The sequence below is a fragment of the Lagopus muta genome, chromosome 14 (assembly GCF_023343835.1).
Source record: "Lagopus muta isolate bLagMut1 chromosome 14, bLagMut1 primary, whole genome shotgun sequence".
NCBI lineage: Eukaryota > Metazoa > Chordata > Aves > Galliformes > Phasianidae > Lagopus > Lagopus muta.
The window spans coordinates 16,668,044-16,686,286 of NC_064446.1; the positions used below are offsets into that span (position 1 = coordinate 16,668,044).

The window sequence follows — 18,243 nt, forward strand, 5'->3', positions numbered from 1 at the left end:
AGCATCTGCCATCTGAGAGGGGCCACCTTGCTGCTTAATGACTGCTCTTAAAGGCAGGAAATTATTGCAAAGATAGGAAGAGATGCTGCTGTCATTAGTGACCCTTGAAGCGTCCCTGCAGCTCCCTAGAAGCCAGTTAGAACTATCAAAAGTGTGCCAGAAAATTCCTCTGAGCTGCAAGAATATCACTGGTTGGCTGGTTAACCCACTGTTCCCTAAGGCAGCAACTGCTCGTGTGCAAACAAACAGCCCCCAGTCAGACTCTCTCGTGACCCACTTCTAGATTTCCTATGATCCTGTGAGTTTCTTATCATATTTACACTGTCATAAGGCACTGTGAACGCTTATGCAGACTGCCCAGCTCTGCCAGCAGTGCAGCTCATGCACACCACTGGGCACAGACAGCGCTTCTCTTCAGCCCTCGCCTCCTCTGCACCAGCCCCTCTCTTGGGAAGTTCACTACTTGGTTGCACTCAGTCCCTCTCCCTGCTGGCCAGTGTAGCACAGGGGGCCCTGCCACAGGAACTGCAGGATCTCAAATGATCCTCACCTGCGCTCTTAAAGAAGAGCTGACAGAGATGCAGTCGATGGCTGTCATAAAAATGAACAAATCTGGATAACTCTCCACGCCCCACACAGCTTGCTCTTTTGTCACCTGCTGTTTTCCAGGAAAGCAGCACAAGACCTCATCAACCACCAAGGCAGACCAAGTTCTACCCAAGCCCTAAAAAGTGCTCAGCTAAGGTGCAGAAGTGTCCAGCACTGGTACACAGAAGGCACAGAGCCTTCCTCATGGCAATATTAGCACAAGTATCACCCCTTCCAGAAGGGGACACCAGTCTCCAACCTTTTACCTTGCTGTCCAGCTTCTTCATTGTCACCAGGTCCAAGGACTTGAGGGAGTGCCCAGTGGGGGTGATGAAGTACAGGCAGACGTGGATCCTCGTGTCATGATAGTTGAACAGAGAACGGCGGATTTTCAGCTCCTCTTGCAAGTAATTTTCAAACTGCGTATCAATGTACTCAACTATCGGCCTGTAACTAAAACCATACCATTAGCAACCCAAAGACTGGAGATCAAAATCACACAGCTTGAAGGCTTAAGGAATTCTCCTAGACATATCATGATACTGATTAAGACCGAAGTAATTTATCCTTACAAGGGAAAAGCGTGGCCTTTATGCACAGACCTTTTAATCCAAAGGTTTCTGGAACCTCCCGAGGCTGCGCTGCAAAGCCTAATGACAGTGGAGCATGGAAGATAACCACCTCCACAGATCACAGTGCAAAGATTGCAGGGCTGAGCCATCTGGCTGCAGCAACGCCAGATGACAAGGAGAGACCTTGGAGTCCCAGAAAGCCTCTACCTGGGGCTTGAACAAGATGTAATTAAATGAGACAGGCCCAGAGACACCAATCACGGCCAGAGCAGCTAATTCCCAACCCCGTGCTGAGGACAGCTTGTTCACTGCTCGCATTCCTCAGGAAAGACCTCGTGTGACCCCTCCCATCTCTTTTTGGTTCCTTGCCCAGCTCCCCCTGCATCCAGCCCCCAAAACCAGAGGCACTGCAGGGAGCTTCTGCATTAACAGAAACGTGGGCACCACCCCTGCAGTACAGCAAGCAGGATGATGGGCAGTTTGTGTCAAAACGTCGGAGAGGAGCCTGCAAGCACCAAGCAGATGGCACGAGACCTGCCTTTCGTCTTTATTTATCTGATCCCCGAACCCAACCGCGTCCACGATGGTCAGCTTCAGGTGCACGTTGCTCTCCTGCAGGTCGTAGGTCCGTGGCCGCAGGCGAACCGCGTTCTCATAGTGGCTGGCTTCTTCGGTCTCAAACGTGGTATTGAAGAGTGTGTTCATTAGTGTGGATTTCCCAATGCCGGTCTCACCTAGGAACGAGAAGTCATCAGTTCACCACAGCATGAATTTATCACTTCAAAGGGTATTAATTATAGAGCAGAACTAAATTATAACGTGAAAGGTTGCTACAAATTGTTTGTGGCCAGACATAATTGTCACAAAGCATCCTTGGAGGCTTCCTGCGCCAGCATGCAGCTCATCCTCCCAGCAAGGGACGTTCAGCAAATAGAATATTTCAAATTCAGCAAATATAGAATGCATTTTTCCCCCTTCATCAATGCTGACTTTGCTTGGGACCTGTACCAGAGAAGCCGAGAAGAAGAGTTTTAGTACAATGTTTTTGAGCCTTCAACTGAGATGGAGTAAAACTCAGCTGTTCCTATTGGCAAGAATGGTCTGGCTCAGGTGTTGCCAATCCCAAACACAGCAGCAGCCCAGGACACACAGTGCACTCAGTGCACAGCAATGGGTCCTGCTGTACTGCAGAAGGGCAGGTAAGTCTGACAGAGGTTTCCTCTCACTCCCTTCTGTGGGATTTCTAACCCCAGCAGGCTTTTTAACTGCTTTCTCTGTCTCACCATTGGAGTCTCTTGAGGACTTGTCCCATCTAGAGAGATATATGGAAGGAAATCAGGGTGCCTACTTCAGCGCAGAGACACAGGCAAACAGATCTGCAAGGACCACTTGCTATCAGACTAAAAATCTCCTTCCACAGCAGAAAAAGTTGAGATGGAAGTTTTGTGATTTCTCTGTGCAGCTGAACTTTGGTCTGGACGCCTTACATCAGCCTGTCCCTCTTGCACACCCCTGGTGCTGGGGTCCCACGTGTACAGTTAGTGTGTCAAAGGACTAAAGCCCATTCAGCTGTAATCTTTTTTCCCTCCATCCACGCAGCAGCTGCACCAAAACCAGCTCTGCAGCTCTCCCCTCTGAAGGCACAGCTCTGCCTTTAGCTGGCAGTGCTGGGGCTGTGCCGCTGCCTGCTCACTTTTCTGCCAGGGGAAATCTGGGCCCTGTCAGATGATAAAGTTCAGAGACAATGTGGATTGGATCACCCAGGGAAAAGCATTGCTGCACATTCAAACCAGAAGGCAGAGGCGCGTGTACACACTGATTTTATCACACAGCCTGCAAGCCGCAGGCAGAAAAACAGCCTTTTTTGGTGGGAAGCTAGCTAAAGAAACACATCAGGGAGCAGCAGGTGGAATTCTTCCTCATTTTGAGCACAAAGGAAGCTCCTCACAAGCGCTCAGTGAGATCTGCCTTGGTACATGCAGGCTGTCCAGCACAGTGCCGTTCTGCACAGATGTGTCACAGACAGCACATCTCTGCTTGGTGACACCCGTGCAACAGACAACATCAGCTGAACTGGAGGAAATAACAACACAGGTATGAGAATCCATGCATACAGATAACCTGTACAGATAGCTACAGCTGTCTGGTGGAGCAGGAGGCGCTGCTGTGCTCAGAAGAGCTCCAGCTGCACAAGGAGATGTTGCAACCCAGCCCAGAGATGGTGTCTGCAACTCAGCTGGTTTCACCTCATATGACTTCTGATTACTGGAGTTTCTCCTTGTAATTTCTGTTTCTTTCAAGGCTGCCCTACTGCCCCATGATTCTTTATACCAGACCAGCCAAGGAGTTGAAAAAAGAACCAAGTTTCTGAAGTTTCCCATCCATAAGCCCCATTTCCAGCAGCTGTAGAAGGATACCTGGAATGCATGACAAACCCAGCTCCAGTCCAGATTATTTGTCTCATGGCTTTCTGTGAAAGGGCTTTGAAGTGCTGCTGCAGGTAAATGTATGAGACTGATCTTTTCCAGACTGACCCACAAGGGGCCCTATTTAAACTCCTCATTCACAAAACACAGCTCTATTGGCCAGGAGAGCACAGACAAATTTCCAAGGAAACAGCCCTCCATGCCCTACTTGCTCTGCAGGCAGTCCATCACTTCCACTACTTCTACTCCCTCTCTCTGGGCTCCTAGGAAGGCTCTCATCATTGGAAGCAGTTCAGTTCTAGCACTCTAGCCAGCATGACCCAATAAATGACAGAAATACCAAAACTAAAAAAACAAGAGCATAATGAGGTTATTTTGAAGTCTACCCCTTGCAGCTGCTCACGGTCCTCAAGATGCACACTTCACCATCTACAAAAACTGTTCCCCCCATCCCTTTTGCAGCTCAGAGATGATCACATTTCTGAGATTTGATTCACTCAACCCCAAGCAGGAGGGTGAGGAGGCTGGGTGCTGTCTTGTAGGGAGGGATGGAACGTTGTTTTTTGGTTGCTCTTTTTGTGGGAAATGGGCTGCTGTTCTTTCAAAGCCAGGCATCTCTGACGTGCTCAAGGTCACAGCTGGGGCTGTTTCCCAGCAGGACTCATAGGGAAACACAGTCCCAACCCCATCACCGCCCGTTCCACCCCCATCTGCTTGCAGGACTGTGCTCACCCACACAGAGGATGTTGAAGCTGAAGCCCTGCGTGACAGACTTGCTGACCAGCTGATCCGGGAGGCTGTCAAAGCCAACATGGCCCCCAAGGGAAAGGTTCCTCTTCTCTTCATTCTGGGAGGGAGAAAACAGACAGGTGAGCAGAGCTGCAGAGAAGCAGCAGGTCAGAAAGCCAACAAAGAGCTGCTTCCTGGGGCACTGCAGAGCCGCTGCTCAGAGCCCAGCACTGCCACAACACCTTGCGCTGCTGTGCCTCATCTCAAATCCTCTGACAGCCAACAGAAAAATGACAGACAGACATCAGCCCTAACGGGGAACTGCCTCAGACAGAACTAACTTACAGGCTACAAAGCAAGGAACCTCTAACATGAATTCCAACTGCGTGCAGCTGGGAGATGTTAACCAGGGAAAACCCATTATGTGCGTTTTAGCCCTCATTTTTCCTCCTCCATTTTATTTTCTCAACTCCTCCAGCACTGAATCCAGGCAGACAAGCTCTGTGTTCTCCCCAAGCACTCGATCTGTTTCCCTTGCTATGTCATGAGCAGCGTGATTTTGTTTGCTCACGCTTCCAGCCCAGTCAGGATGAGGAACCCTCTCGCTTTACCATCTGTGACCACGCAGTTTCCACTGTTTCTCTGCAGTTCCCGTTCCTGCCTCCCCCATACACACGTTGTTCTTCCTTCTGTCTCCTCCCTCCCCCGGAGCAGGACAGAGCTGGTCACCTGTACGGAAGTGCTGCTTAGAAACAAAGGCAATAAATGTCCACGGATCGTCTGGCAGAGTCCAAGACTCCTCCGCAGCAAAGCCACAGATGGCCCACGTGCAAAGCACTACAGAACTAAACCAGTTCTGCTTTCAACATCACTGCACTGTGCTGGGCACCATGCAGCAAACCCAGCCCAAGTGACACGGGGTGGGGGGGCTCTGGGGGTGGGTTGTGCACCTGCTGTACAGAATGGCAGAGCAGGTCCAGAAGAGAGGAGCTGACAGAAGGTCCTTCTGTTCCTAATGGCTAATGGGAGAGTTCAGATAAGCAGAAATATTTCATCACATTGCCAACCTTCTGCCCAACTAAATAACAGTGCCCGAACCCAGTGACCATGCCACAATCTGCAGCCTCTACAGTGCTCTTCTCCTTCCCTAAAGAAGCAAAGATACACGCATCAGGGCATGACTCATTTGCTCTTGGTTTCTTTGGTATATAGGTCTGTTTGTTCTCAGTCATCAGCACTGAGTGAAAGATGGGGATGGAAGAAGCATCCATCCCCCACACCTCAGCCTTAGCACCCCAGCACCTTGTCCAGGATGCTGCAGAGCACCCAGAGAAGAGTCTGAACACTGGATTCAAGCAGTGACTCGATGAGCCTCGTGCATCTCTGCTCTGCAACACGATTTCTTTAAAACAAACAACACAAACAGCCAACAGTAAACCATGAACCTTTCAACTGCATCTCGACTCAAAGCCTCCTTCAGTGCCGCCTTTGGGAGAACAAAGCAACATTCTCCCTTTTGCAGAATGCGTCATTTATATCACAAGGACTGCTTGCAAACAGCTGAAACAGCGGCTACACCTCGCCTTCCAACTCTCTGCTGCCCACTGGATTGCCACCAGCTCACTGTGACCCAGGGACAGTGCTCCCCTGGCGCTCCCTGGGCAGAACCACAGAGGACTGCAGTTGGGCTCCTGCAATCAGTGCTGTTTCATCCCGCTGGGATTGATGGTGCTCTCTACCCAAGCAGAAACAGCAATTGTTTCAATCCTTCCTGCAGGAGAGGCTGTGCCAATTAAGGCTCCAAGGTGGCCAATCGCTTAGGCAAATGCTAAGTGAATTAAAAAGGGCTCCATAGACACAGAAATCTCCAGGTTGTGCTTCCCTCCATTCATCTGTCAGCTTGCAGTGACAACAAAGCTCCAACCAACAGCTCTGCAGGAGGGGTGCTGACAGCATGGTGAGCCCCCAGCTTGTGGGAGAGACACCAGACCATGCTCAGCTGCAGGAACTGGGGGCAGAAAGGGCTCCGAGATATTTCTTCCCTTACAAGGAGACGGTCACAGAGCAGCAAAAGAACCCCCAGACCCAATGGTGGTAGAGCTGGGGGTCCCTTTGGGTCTCACCCATCCTCCCAGCTCCGGCTGCTCCCAGCCCTGCTCTGCCTGGACACCCTTACATGGTGCCAAACTCCAGCTGCCATCACCACAATGTGCTGACAAGCAAAAAAAAACATTCCCACAAAGTCACTGAGTTTTGTTCCTTCTTGGTTTAGATAATAAACAAGCCAAGCAAACAAAAAGCACAAAGCAGAAGCCTGGGATGGTGCTTTGGAAAGGAAATAAATGGAGCTGCGGATGGCTACAATTGGGCTCGGAGGAGGTTTCCAGGCAACAGGCAGCACCGCTGCTTGGGTTTAAAATAGGCTCCAGTGAGGAGAGGAGACACTGAGAACTCAGTCGTGCTTCAGACAGAGAGAAGATTGCATCTGTGCAGGGCTGTGCCCTCCTCTGGTCAGCCACTGGTTACAGGACAAAAATACTCTTACCCCAAACTGCTCATCATCTCCCAAAATCCCCAAGCCAAAGAGCCAAACTTCAGGGACATATTTTTGTCTGTGACCTTGAAGTGCACAGTTTGCTTTTACTTCTGTAAGCAGTGATAATAACCTGGATGGGGTCCAAAACGCTGCCGATACCAAAGCACAGAAACCATTGGCTCTGTGCACAGCACGCTCAGCTCCATCCCAGCTCCCAGGCAGCCCTGCTGTTGGCACAGCAATAACTGCTGCAATGTAGTCAGTAAGAGCAGGGGAAAACAGTAATGATAATAGTAAACAAAGGTTCTCTTCATTTTATTCTTCTTGTCCAATCCATCAACTACAGGATGACAGCCTTACGAATGCAAGCAATTTCCCTGAGAAGTCCAACTCCTTTGCAGCATTTGGTGCACTCATCTGTGGAGAGCAGCACCCACCGTGCCACGGTGCAGCACTCCCTTCACAACACCCAGTGAGACCCACATTCACAGCCTGGAGAGACCACTGCACTGCTGCTCACTGGGTGGCAGACCCCTCCCCGGGCTGCCAAGAGCTGAGGGGCAGCCAAGCATCCCTGAGGCCCACATGGTCATTTTGCACCATGGTACTTAAGGGCTCACAATGGCTCTGAGCGTGGATTGTCAAAGCAGCCCTGACCTTGCTTCAGCAGCATCCCACCAGGGGCGGCTCCTGGGGTTCTATGCAGAGCCTTTAGAGGAATGCACTCTTTGAAGATCTCCTGTGCCTCGAGCTGACAGGAAGGGCTTGAAACACTGAGAAGAGGGAATGAGCTTTATTTTGAATCTGGAATTCGGTGGGAAACAAAGGAGTCAGCGAAGGTCAGAGCAGAGCTGGATCATTTTGAAATCCAAAGTCCTTGGAACATGTTAAGCCTGCAATGGATGCTCCATCCTGCATCCATCCTGACAACACACACACAAATGGCACCTGGGGGCACTTCCATGATGGGAACGGTGGCCATCCCTGAGAGAATCGATCTCCAGCTCTGGTCCAACAACATCACAGTCATTGGACAGACAGGCAGTGGCCGTGCTTCACCAGGCACCACAGAAACCAAAAGCAAACCTCAAATCACAGCACTTGGAGCCTGCTGTACAGCACTGGGCTCACCTGGCCCTGCTGGAGGATGCATGACAGCACGCTGGCCCACTCCTGCAGCTGCACCAGGGAACTGAAAGCAGCATTTCAAACCCACATTGGCTTCCTAAGCCCATCTGCAGCACAGTGTCACAGCAGGAACAAGGCAGCTGGCCACAAACCACTTCCTTGGAAGATGTCATTTGCCCTCTTATTGCAAGGGAGATGGAAAAGGCAGTGGAGAAACACAATCAGACCGAGTTCTCTGTTTCTAAATCTGGCTCCCTATGAGGAGTCACTACAGTACCCACATGCCAATTAGAAGAAACAAGGATTAAGGAAACATGAGGAGAAGGAGCAACAACCAACGCTCCTGCAATGCTTTAAAAATAGAAAAAAAACTGATCACGGCTTTCCTGCTTCCAGTCTCTTCTTGCTTCACCTCCCAATTTGCATCAGTTTCAATCTGCATCATCACATGGTCCGACGGCTGCTCCCAGGAGAAGTGGCTTCTGCCTGTGCAACCCAAGGGGATCAGCCTTCCATGCACTGCCCTTGTCCTCCTTGCTGTCACGCTGGGAGCAGAATGAACTGACCAGGACTGGAGCATACAAGACCATTCTGACACCAATTACTTAAAAAATGAAATAAATAAATAGAGTGGTATCATTCCTCAATTGATCTTGACACGAAATGATCTTCAGTGACACACGCTTGTATTTCTCTGCATCAGACAACGCTGGCTGCCTCATTGCAGCAGACACAGCAGCATATGGGCAATGTGTGAACTGCTCTGTAAAACCAAGAGTGAAACCCCCAGAAAAACTGCACTGCTGCTTCTCAACCAAACTGTGAGCAGAGTGCAGAGCCTTCAAGCTGCGACGGATGAGGTAACATAGCACTTTCCTGTGCCGACGGTGCCTTTGTCCCTTTCCAAAGCGCAAATAAACACAGGAAAGATAAATAGCTGACATCTTCCAAGGCATCTTGGAAGACATCTTCCAAAGCAGCAAAGGCCCTTCTTCTTTCTGTAAGCAACATGGGCTGCCACCATGAGCTCCAGCCCAGGGACAGCCAGAGAGTGGCTCTCTGGGCTGCAGGCAGAGCCACAGCCATTGGGGGGGAACGTTTCATGTCCCAGGAGCCCAGAGCCAACAGGATTTCACGTTCCTCTCTCCTCGAGCTTTTTCCATTCACATTTTACACACGTGCGTAATTATCAATAAGAGGCAACAATCTCTGCACGTTATTTTCCATAGTGCTTCAATTCCCACTTCTGGGGGCTTCTGGGTTCATCAGCTCCTCCAGCCAAGTTGACGTTTGGAACTTAAATCCTGCAGGACCCCGCAGCACGGCTCCCCTCCTACCCAGGCACAGTCAGGGTACATCCCTACCCCCCACCTGCCAGCTCTGCAGCACTGGAAATAGTTGTGGGCAGACGGGAGTCATGGAGCAGCATGCCAGGCACCCTGCAATTTACAATCAAATCAAAATGCAACGAGAAAGCAGTGCTAGCAGACAGACTGCAGCTCCCCGATGGGATCAGGGAGAGGAAGAGCAGGGATGCAGCAGCCAGCGCTGCAGGAGCCCACCCTGCACCCAGCACAGCTGGGGCCGCTGTAGGCACAGCACAATGCCTTTTGTTTCCTGCTTCCTAGTCCACAATCGGGCATGAAACACAGGGATTTAATACAAATGCCAATGGGGTTTATGAAATGCTCTTCCCTTGTTTCCTCGGTGGAAATGCATGGAACCAGGAAATCATCCAGCTGTGACACAGGGAGCCTCAGTTACAGCTAAGCTGAGGGAGGGCTGAGCGAGACGTGGCTGCTTTTCAAACCCACGTGGCTGCTGGCCCCACACACTGCCATGCTGGCACCTGGGCGCTGCGGGACCCAGCAGCACTGCACAGCAGGGCCAGATGGAATGCTGAGGGGCCTCCTCCAGACACACCTCACTGCAAGGTCCTGCTCAGACACTGCTGCTCTATCCCCATTTCACAAGGAAACTGAGTCACGGAGCATTAAGCACCTGCCTCGAGACTTGTGGGCAAACAACGTCAGATGCCAAATTCAGCTGCTCTGTCCCAGCAGGCACTCCCTGGGACGTGGCCCAGTTTCTGGATCAGTGCTGACAGAAATGACAAATCAGGCTTTCTGAAGCTCTCCCTCATCTCTGGACATTCCCAACTAAAGCCACTTGACATCTGCAAGGGACCAGCAGCCAGCACACACTCAGGCAGGACAGACTCAAGTTTTCAGGAAGAAAATGTTCCTTTTGCCAAGCTCAAGGACGCTGGGTCTGGGCAGGGGGCTCAGGTAGGTCTCCTGCAGTGCTGGGGATGGAAGGAAGCACACTTGCCACTGGGGCTGATTGTGGGAGACCTCAGCATCACTTCAGCTAAAGCCCTTGCACAGAAATGCCACCTAATCTCGAGCAGATTTGCCGAGTGCAAGCACATACTCAAGCCTGAACATTCTCAGTTAATCTTAAGCATGTGCTTAAAATTCCAGATCCTTACTGCTTTGTAAGAAGCCATGGAGGGCTGGGGAAAGAAATACAGAGAGAGAACTTTAAACGTGGGGTTTACGCCGATTTACTGCTTCTCTTAGAACAGCTGCCTGCTTCACTTTGCTGCCTCTCACTGATCCATTCTGCTGGTCAGACAGGATGCAGCTCAGACAGCGTGAGCTGTGTCTTTGCAGGGAAGGCAGAAGTGTTTTCCTTGCTGTGGCACGGCAGCCCTATGAGCTGTTGATTGCAACACTGTGATGCCCAGCAGTCCAGCAATGGCTGGGAGAACCCCAGCGGCCCTCACTTCTACCTCTTTTCCATCACACTGCATGCTGGATCACACCTGAGCCATCCCTCCCTGGATGCAGCATTGCAGCCAGACACCTCCAGCTGCTGCAGGCTTCCCACTGCATGCTCCCAGCCCACGCTGCAATCTCCCCCAAAGAAAACCTCACACTGGGAAAAAAAAAACAACAACAACACAACCAACAGTTGCCAGCCCCCCTTTAAACCGCTCTGCAAAGAATGCCAAGAATGTTCCCAGACACTCCAGTCTTTATTCACACTCCTCCCAGCTGCGCTCCAGGCAGGCAAAGCTTTGCAGGAGAAGCAGTGATGGAGTCACCACCAAGATGTGTCAAACAGAAATGAAAGCTGCTCAGCATCATGGAGACAAAAGACAGAAAACTGAGCTTCTCCCCTTCAGGGCTGAAGGTTACGTTGCCTGAAGTGATGCTTCTCCCACAAACAAAAAACAACAGCAAAGCACAGCAGTGCTTCACAGCACTCCCTGTGTCCCCGCAGCTCCCAGGGAAGCAGGCGAGCTCTGCACAGCATTGGGCAGGCAACTGCCTTCTGCTCAGTGCAGCAGCCAACAGCTGAGCTGCAGCACAGCCTCACAGCCTTCCTTGCTCTGAGAGGTAAAATAAGAATCCCACACATATCTAACAGAACCAAACGAGCTGGCACGGGCCTAAAGCATCACTCTGCTGACTTCCAGAGCTGAGTCTGAAGGGAGCGCAGCGCTTCTCATCTTCCTTACACAACACACACTAAGATGATACATTCCCAACCTGTGAATGCAACATCAGTTTTAATTTTCTGCAAACAAACAGACTGCTTCTGCCTCTAACCTCCTTCAGAGCTTTTCCTGCTAAAAACAAAATTCCACATGTTTCCTTCTCATAATCTGTTGTTTCATCATTTCCCTAAGACTGTTGAAAAGTCTAACTAATTAATTGCAAGGTCTTTCTTAACTGAGAGAGGATTAACACGTGTTTTGTCCCTATCACGTAAGTCCTGGATGGGAGTTTACAACAAAGCAAAACAGGATTTGCCGGGCATTATGCACACAATGTTTTGCAAACATGAACACAGCCTGGAGAACGAGGAAAGTCGGTTACAACAGTGACGACTGTGGGACCAAAAATGAGAGACATTTCCTCCGAAATGACCTTAAAGGATGAGAAAGTTCAGCTTTTCAGCAGCCTGAGAATTCCATCCCCCAAGAGCTATTCAAAACCAAGAAAGCAGAGTCCAGAACACAAACACAGCTTTCCCTTCACTCTGTTTACAAAGAACCCCATGGCAGACAAACAAGCATACACCAACCCCCCCAGCCCGCTCCTTCCCAAGGTTATTCACCCACAATGTGCTCAGCCTTCCAATGCAATGGAACTGCTCAGTCAACCAAGGCCAGCAGAACACTGAGCTCACCCCTTATCTAGCACAGGACTTTCCCATGCTCACCCCAGGCAGCAGATGCACTCTCAGCTCCCACTTGCCCATCTGTGCCCTCCCCTCCTTCTAACCACGAGGAGAGGACATCCTCATTGATCCCAGCTGGGCACATGCAGACAGATGTGGGACAATGCCAAGAAATGGAGCCTACCTGTAAGGAGTGGCACAGGAAGGGTTGGGGCTGTTAGAAAGATGTGTTCGCAAGGAAAGAAAGATCTGGATCCCCACCATGTCATTACCCAGCCATGCTGGATATCGGCCACCAAAACTATTTGTTTTAGTTACCACTTAAAATAAACATGTCGAATTCCCACATACGTTTCCAGAACGTATTGCCCAATTACAATAAAAATGATTCCTTATATCATTAAACAAGGGAACGGGGATGTTCTAGTGGGAACCCAAGAGTTCTGGGCATCGCTGCATACTTTTTTCTGGCTGCCTGGAAACCATCCCACAGCATCTCCACAAACAGCCCTTCCACACCTGGACAGGACTCTTTGTGGTACTGCTTGGAAGAGAAGTCTCACAGATACAGTCATCACCATAACGAGCTGACTGCTAGATACCCCATTAACGTGCCTCCAGAAGGCATCAGAGCATATTAGCACAGAATGTCTTTAATTGGAAGACTCAACAACGGAAAAATAAAATTAAATGTATAGCAAAGGATAACATGAAAGGACTCTTCAGTGTCTCTGAAACGATGGCACAAACCCGTACCCACCACCGCGGGCCAGAACAGACAGACAAGGACAGAGCTCCTGGGAGGCCCAGCTCTGGCAGCCCTTCCTTGGGCAATGCTCTTACCATGACAGAGCTGAATGACAGCTCCAAATCAGATTAGGATCCAAGGCCCGGAGCAGCTCGCTGTGAGCAGGGTATGGACAAGGGATCACAGACATCACTCCAACCCAAGCAGCTCTGAGCCTGCAGCAATGCACACTGCTTAGCACAGCACAGCCAGGCAGTGCTGGGTGCCACTGCACAGTGGTTTGATTTCCAGTCCTTTGCACCAGCCCCCAGCTCTAGGCATGCCTGTGCAGCCCGCTGCAGGCAGCAGATCTCCTCCTGTAGAGCTCCAGGCCACGTGGAAGCCAAGGGCTGCATCCTGCCCCTGGTTACAGCAGGAACCAGCCGGAATGCTCCTTGCCTGGGGAGAGCTCTGCAGACATTCCCCACGTGTTTCCCTGCACACGTCATGCAGAGGTGGCACGGGCTCAACACAGCACCTCATGCTCCAGGAGGATGAAAAAGCCCAGAGAGCTCAGCAGAAATGCAGCATGGGCTGCAGCCCCGCAGCTTCCTGCCATCATCTGGTTTTGAAACCGCACCAGGAAGAACAGCTTTCCATTTCTGGCCCTGAGGCAGGGTGCTCCATGGGAACCTCTCTCCAGCTGTTTGACATCTCTGGAATTTCATGTGTGTGGGAGACGGATGCTTTCTGGCTTCACAAAGGAATCTGGACATCTAAACGCAGTGGTGCCTCCAAAGCCCTGACCCCACATTCTGCCCGCAGGCTGGAGGTGATGACTGGGGATGAAGCACACAGTTCTCCCTGCCACAGCCCTCTGGATGCTGTCACACCATTTCAAAGCACTGGCCCCCAGCCTGGATCCACCTATGCTTGCAGAGGTCCCACACTGGAGGTGAGGCTCTGGGAGGAAGCCTGAGCTGGCCAGGACTGAGGAAAAGCCTTGGACTTAGGAATTCTTCTCACTTCAGCTGCTGAATGGAGCTCTCCTATCCATCCACTGCCTCGAATATCTGAATGTCAAGCTTCAGGTATAAACCCAGAGCTCATGGCATGCATACATGTGGAGAAGGCGAGGAACAGGCAGGCTTTGTGTGTGTGTACACAGCCCCCACAATCAAAACTGAGCATGGGACGGGGCAACACTATTTCTAAAGACTGCAACTAATCCAAAACAAGCAGGGCACCCCTCCTGCCCACAGCCCCAACGTTGCCAGGACACGTTCCACATACACACCTCCACCTGCACCCCTCCCGTTGCCTCCCCCTCATTGCACAACCCAGGAGAGGCCGATTCAGCATCGTGCCATTTCTTCCCCTCCCAACCTCTGAGCCAGAGGAGCACGAGGAGGAGGGAGACGAGCACAGCAGTGGCTCCTGCAGACATCTGAGGGCACCGCATGTGCAGGGACAGCGGGGGCACCCGGAGATGGGGCTGCGCCTCTCACCGCAGCTGGTGACAGCACCGGCATTCTCCTACAGAAGACAGCATTTAGGGAGCTTTTGGCCTTCCAGCAACACTGGGGACGGGCTGACAGCTGCCACCACAGCACTGACAATGAATCCTGATGCTGCTCCGGCCTCCTGAAAGAGTTATTCTTCAGGCTTCATTTGTTTTGCCGACGCAGAGGGCACACTTGGCTCCAGCATTTGCCAGCTCACGTCCTTCCACCCACCGCCTCGGCGCTCGCTGTGATTACGAGCGGGTAAGAGCAGCTCCGGAGCTCCCACGCAGAACAACGTGTTGCATCTCTTTTGCAAGAGGAAGAGATGCTCTGGATTCGCCGACAGCACCGCAGTGGGGTAGGAAAACATACAAAAATCTTTTCCTGGGCAACGTTTGTTCCCAGCATATACATTCCAAATAAGTGTTTAACTGCAGCGGACTGTGGTCGGGTTAATTGGTCCTGTGGTTGAAACAGTCAGAGCTGGCTTCCTGCATGAGGACAGGCAATCTTCCCCAGGAGGGACTGCAGGAAAAGAGAGGCAGCTACCGATCTGCCTGCTGCCATGGAACAGCACTTCCAACCCTCCTTCCCAAAGCAGCAGAATGGCTGCCAGGGCACAGAGGGACAGGGGCTGCTCCCACTGCGCTGCTTCCTGGGGCACATCGTTAGCAGCTCGGAGAAAAATCTGTCGCTTCTGTTGAGCGCTGCATGGGGGAACACCTGAATGACTTCTTCCAAATGGGAGCTCATCATAAAGCTAAAAAAAAAAAAAAGGCACACACCCACAAAACACAACCCAGGAAGTTTAACCCTGGAACTTCCAAATAGTGGCTCTGACTGGGCAAATAACAAGGTGGGGGGAAGGAGGGATGTCCGAGTCCAAGCAAACCCCGATTTCCATTGTAATTGAGTGATGGAAACATCTTCCTCAAGCATTTGATTGTAAGCCTATGTTTAGGATCAGCCGTCACATGGCCTCTGGCAACCGCACTGCCATAGCCAAGGCACACAGAGCTGTCCTCAGCCCACCCTTCCATGGGCAAAGGCACGTAATGCTGGCCCTCACATGGAGGAGCTTTCAGCCATGCAGGCAATCAGGGAAGAAAACACGAGGTTCCAGAAAACACCAGCAGCAATGCATGAAGTTTATCAGAACCCAAGCAGCTATGGCAGGGACAGGCACAGCGCAGAGGTTCCCAGTGGTTTTTCTGATAAAACCTTCTAAGAGCACCCTGTGCACACATCCAGAACTCTCTTCACTAAGCGCCAATCTCCGCAGAGCCCTTCCCCACACACAGAGCCACAGTGGGCACACAAAGCAATCAGCTGTGACACTTGCACAACTTACAGTGTAATGCTAAATCCTTATTCTCAGTCCAAAGCGAAGGCTGAACGCATCTGCCCCTCCTCACATACACACAGCTCAGCCTCAAGCTCAAGGAACAGCCTTTGAACCTCCGTGAGATGCTTAATTCAGTCCTGAGAGAGGCAGCATCCCAGGAGGCTGAAGGGTTTTGCTTGAAAAGACAGAACTAACAACATTTGGTGGTTGCAAAAGCACCACTAAAGCAAAGCTGTCTACCAGCCTGGGTCTCACATCTCATCCCATTTACTCTCCCACGCATCTCCAGTTGCTTTTCCCTCATTTCTCCTTCCAGATTTGCCAGCTTCCTACAAGGCTTCTGGATCTCCCTGATGCATTTCAAGCACATTCTGCCTTCTGCTCTCCATACCTTTGCTAACACTGCCAGTGTCCACTCCAGCACCACCGCACGTGGCAGTGAATGGTCCTGAATGGGGAAGCTCTGATGATGAAGCATTTCACAACTGACCCAAACTGCCATACACAGAGTCCAGATTACATAAAGTCATTAGTTTCTGCTCAAAGTGAGCTGTTAGTGAATCTGAGTGTGGCTGAGATGCCACCCCCAGCTACTCATCAGTTTTGTTTCTGCTCAGCACCATGCCTGCAGCTCAGGTCCCCAGCAAGGCAATGGTGTGGCACATTCCCAGGGCAGCCCAGCCAACCTCTCACAAACACAGCATTGACAAAAACAAAGGCACGACATTCACAGAAACAAAGGTTGACTTGAGCAAGGCTGGTGTGATCCTGCTGCTCAGAGCCCAGCTTCCTTTCATTTATTCTGTTGGGCATTTCCAACAGCAGCACCTCAAGGGAACTGTATTGTGCTGGGGGCAGAGGCGCTTGGCAGGACTGTGCAAGGGGAGTTTTCTGAACACATTATCCCAACTAAGGAGTTTGGATAGGAGGTCAATGTTCAATGTTCCAGGAGGTCAATGTCAGCTGGACAGTTAAAAATAGCCTCACCAACCCAAAAAGTGGGATTACTGTTAAAAAAGCCTCTGGAGGAGGTTTTGATACACATTATTTCCCCCTGCAGATACAAACAGCTGGTGAAAATAAATATCATCACTTCTTCTTGGCAGTAGCAAACCATTCCCATTCAAAATTACACTCAGGAAACTGAGGCACGGCGCCACAAAGTGACATCCAGAAAGCTCTGAGGACTGCTGAACAAACAAGTGGAACATCTCCACCGGGAGGTGCCCACGGTTCTGCTGGGGGAGCAGCAGCAGAGGCAGAGTGGGCACTGAGGATGGAGGGAGCAGAGCGAGCAGGGCAGCACCCAGCTCTGCATCAGACTGAGAGGAGATGCTGCTCAGCCAGCGTGCTGTACCACAGCCCTGGACCAACGAGCCCAAAGACAAAGAGCAGCCGAGGAACCCACGGGCTGCAGGACCCCCCCAGCCCATCTCTGCTCCCGCACACCATCAGAAGATTTCCCACTAATGGAGCTGGGCGCTGAATTCACGCTGCATTTCAGCCATTCACCCTGCTCCAGTGGGAGCCAAAAGCACTTAGGAACTTTTATTTAAGACAAAAAAAAAAAAAAAAGCGACAGCACATGGATGTAAGCACACCGAGCACAGAAGTACCCGCACCGAAGACACCTAAATTAAATTGGCTCGCACCCAGGCTCGGCAGCATTTAGAGCTCTGTAACACCTAAGAAAAGCCGAGCAGCACCAGCTGGCACAGCGAGGCGGCCTTACGGGTATTTATACATCGAACCAACGCAGCCCCGCTTCGCTGCTCCGCGCTTTGCCTCCGGGGCTCCGCACCAACCGCCCGCCCGGAGCTCAGCAGCATTCCCCGCTTAGAAAGGAGCCCACAGCGCGCTGTACGAGGCGCGAGTTTCGGGTCAGCTCCACTCCTGCAAATGCAATTCCGAGATGGAAACTTCGGGGCCGGGAGGAACGCAGCAGTTGGAGGCTGCTGGCAAGCAGCAGCCACAGAGGGAAGGGCGGCAGGGCCGAGCCCGGGCAGCACGCCGGCGATCCGGGAACCGCCGCCGCTCCCACTGATTTAGCAGCATCACGCTCAGCAGTCCTCGCTTCGGAGCTCCGCTATTTCGTGCGGGAAAGAGGTTTTTATAGCTACAAGCCCTCAAGAGGCGCCACCGGGCTGCGGAGCTCGCACAGCCCTCCCGCAGCAAGCACAGCCCCGCACAGCCCGCCGTGCCGATGCGGGCAGCCCGCGTCCCACCGCCGTTACACAACGCCGGGCAGCGCTCCTCGCCCCGCCGGCGCCGGGAGCCGCCCGCAGCCCCCAACCCGCCCCGCTCCTCACCGAGAAGCGCTCCAGGTCGGTGGCGGCCATGGCCGGAGCTGAGCGCGGCGCGGGGCTCTGCCCGCCCCGAGTGGCTGCGGCTGAATGGATCCAATATGGCCACTTCCTGGAAACTCCCCTCCGCCGGCACCGGTCGAGGGGCGGGGAGGGGCGGGAGCGGCCGCCGTGCCGTCACGGTCGCCTCCCG

The 18,243-nt window shown here is 51.9% G+C and overlaps 1 protein-coding gene across 3 annotated transcripts in view; it reads right to left on the reverse strand.

Moving 5' to 3' along the window:
* The window catches only part of SEPTIN8 (septin 8), a 31,558-nt gene extending 13,368 nt beyond the window's left edge, over positions 1-18,190 (reverse strand). For 2 of the 3 annotated variants that reach the window (XM_048960167.1, XM_048960168.1), the window contains exons 1-4: positions 18,057-18,190; positions 4,319-4,433; positions 1,699-1,894; positions 855-1,041 (exon numbers count right to left, since the gene is read on the reverse strand). In XM_048960167.1, the coding sequence (XP_048816124.1) occupies positions 855-1,041; positions 1,699-1,894; positions 4,319-4,433; positions 18,057-18,086 (528 nt within the window). In that variant the 5' untranslated portion in view covers positions 18,087-18,190. The remainder of the gene's footprint in view (positions 1-854; positions 1,042-1,698; positions 1,895-4,318; positions 4,434-18,056) is intronic. The other variant, XM_048960169.1, reaches the window with a different exon arrangement.
* Between the last annotated feature and the right edge of the window lie 53 nt (positions 18,191-18,243).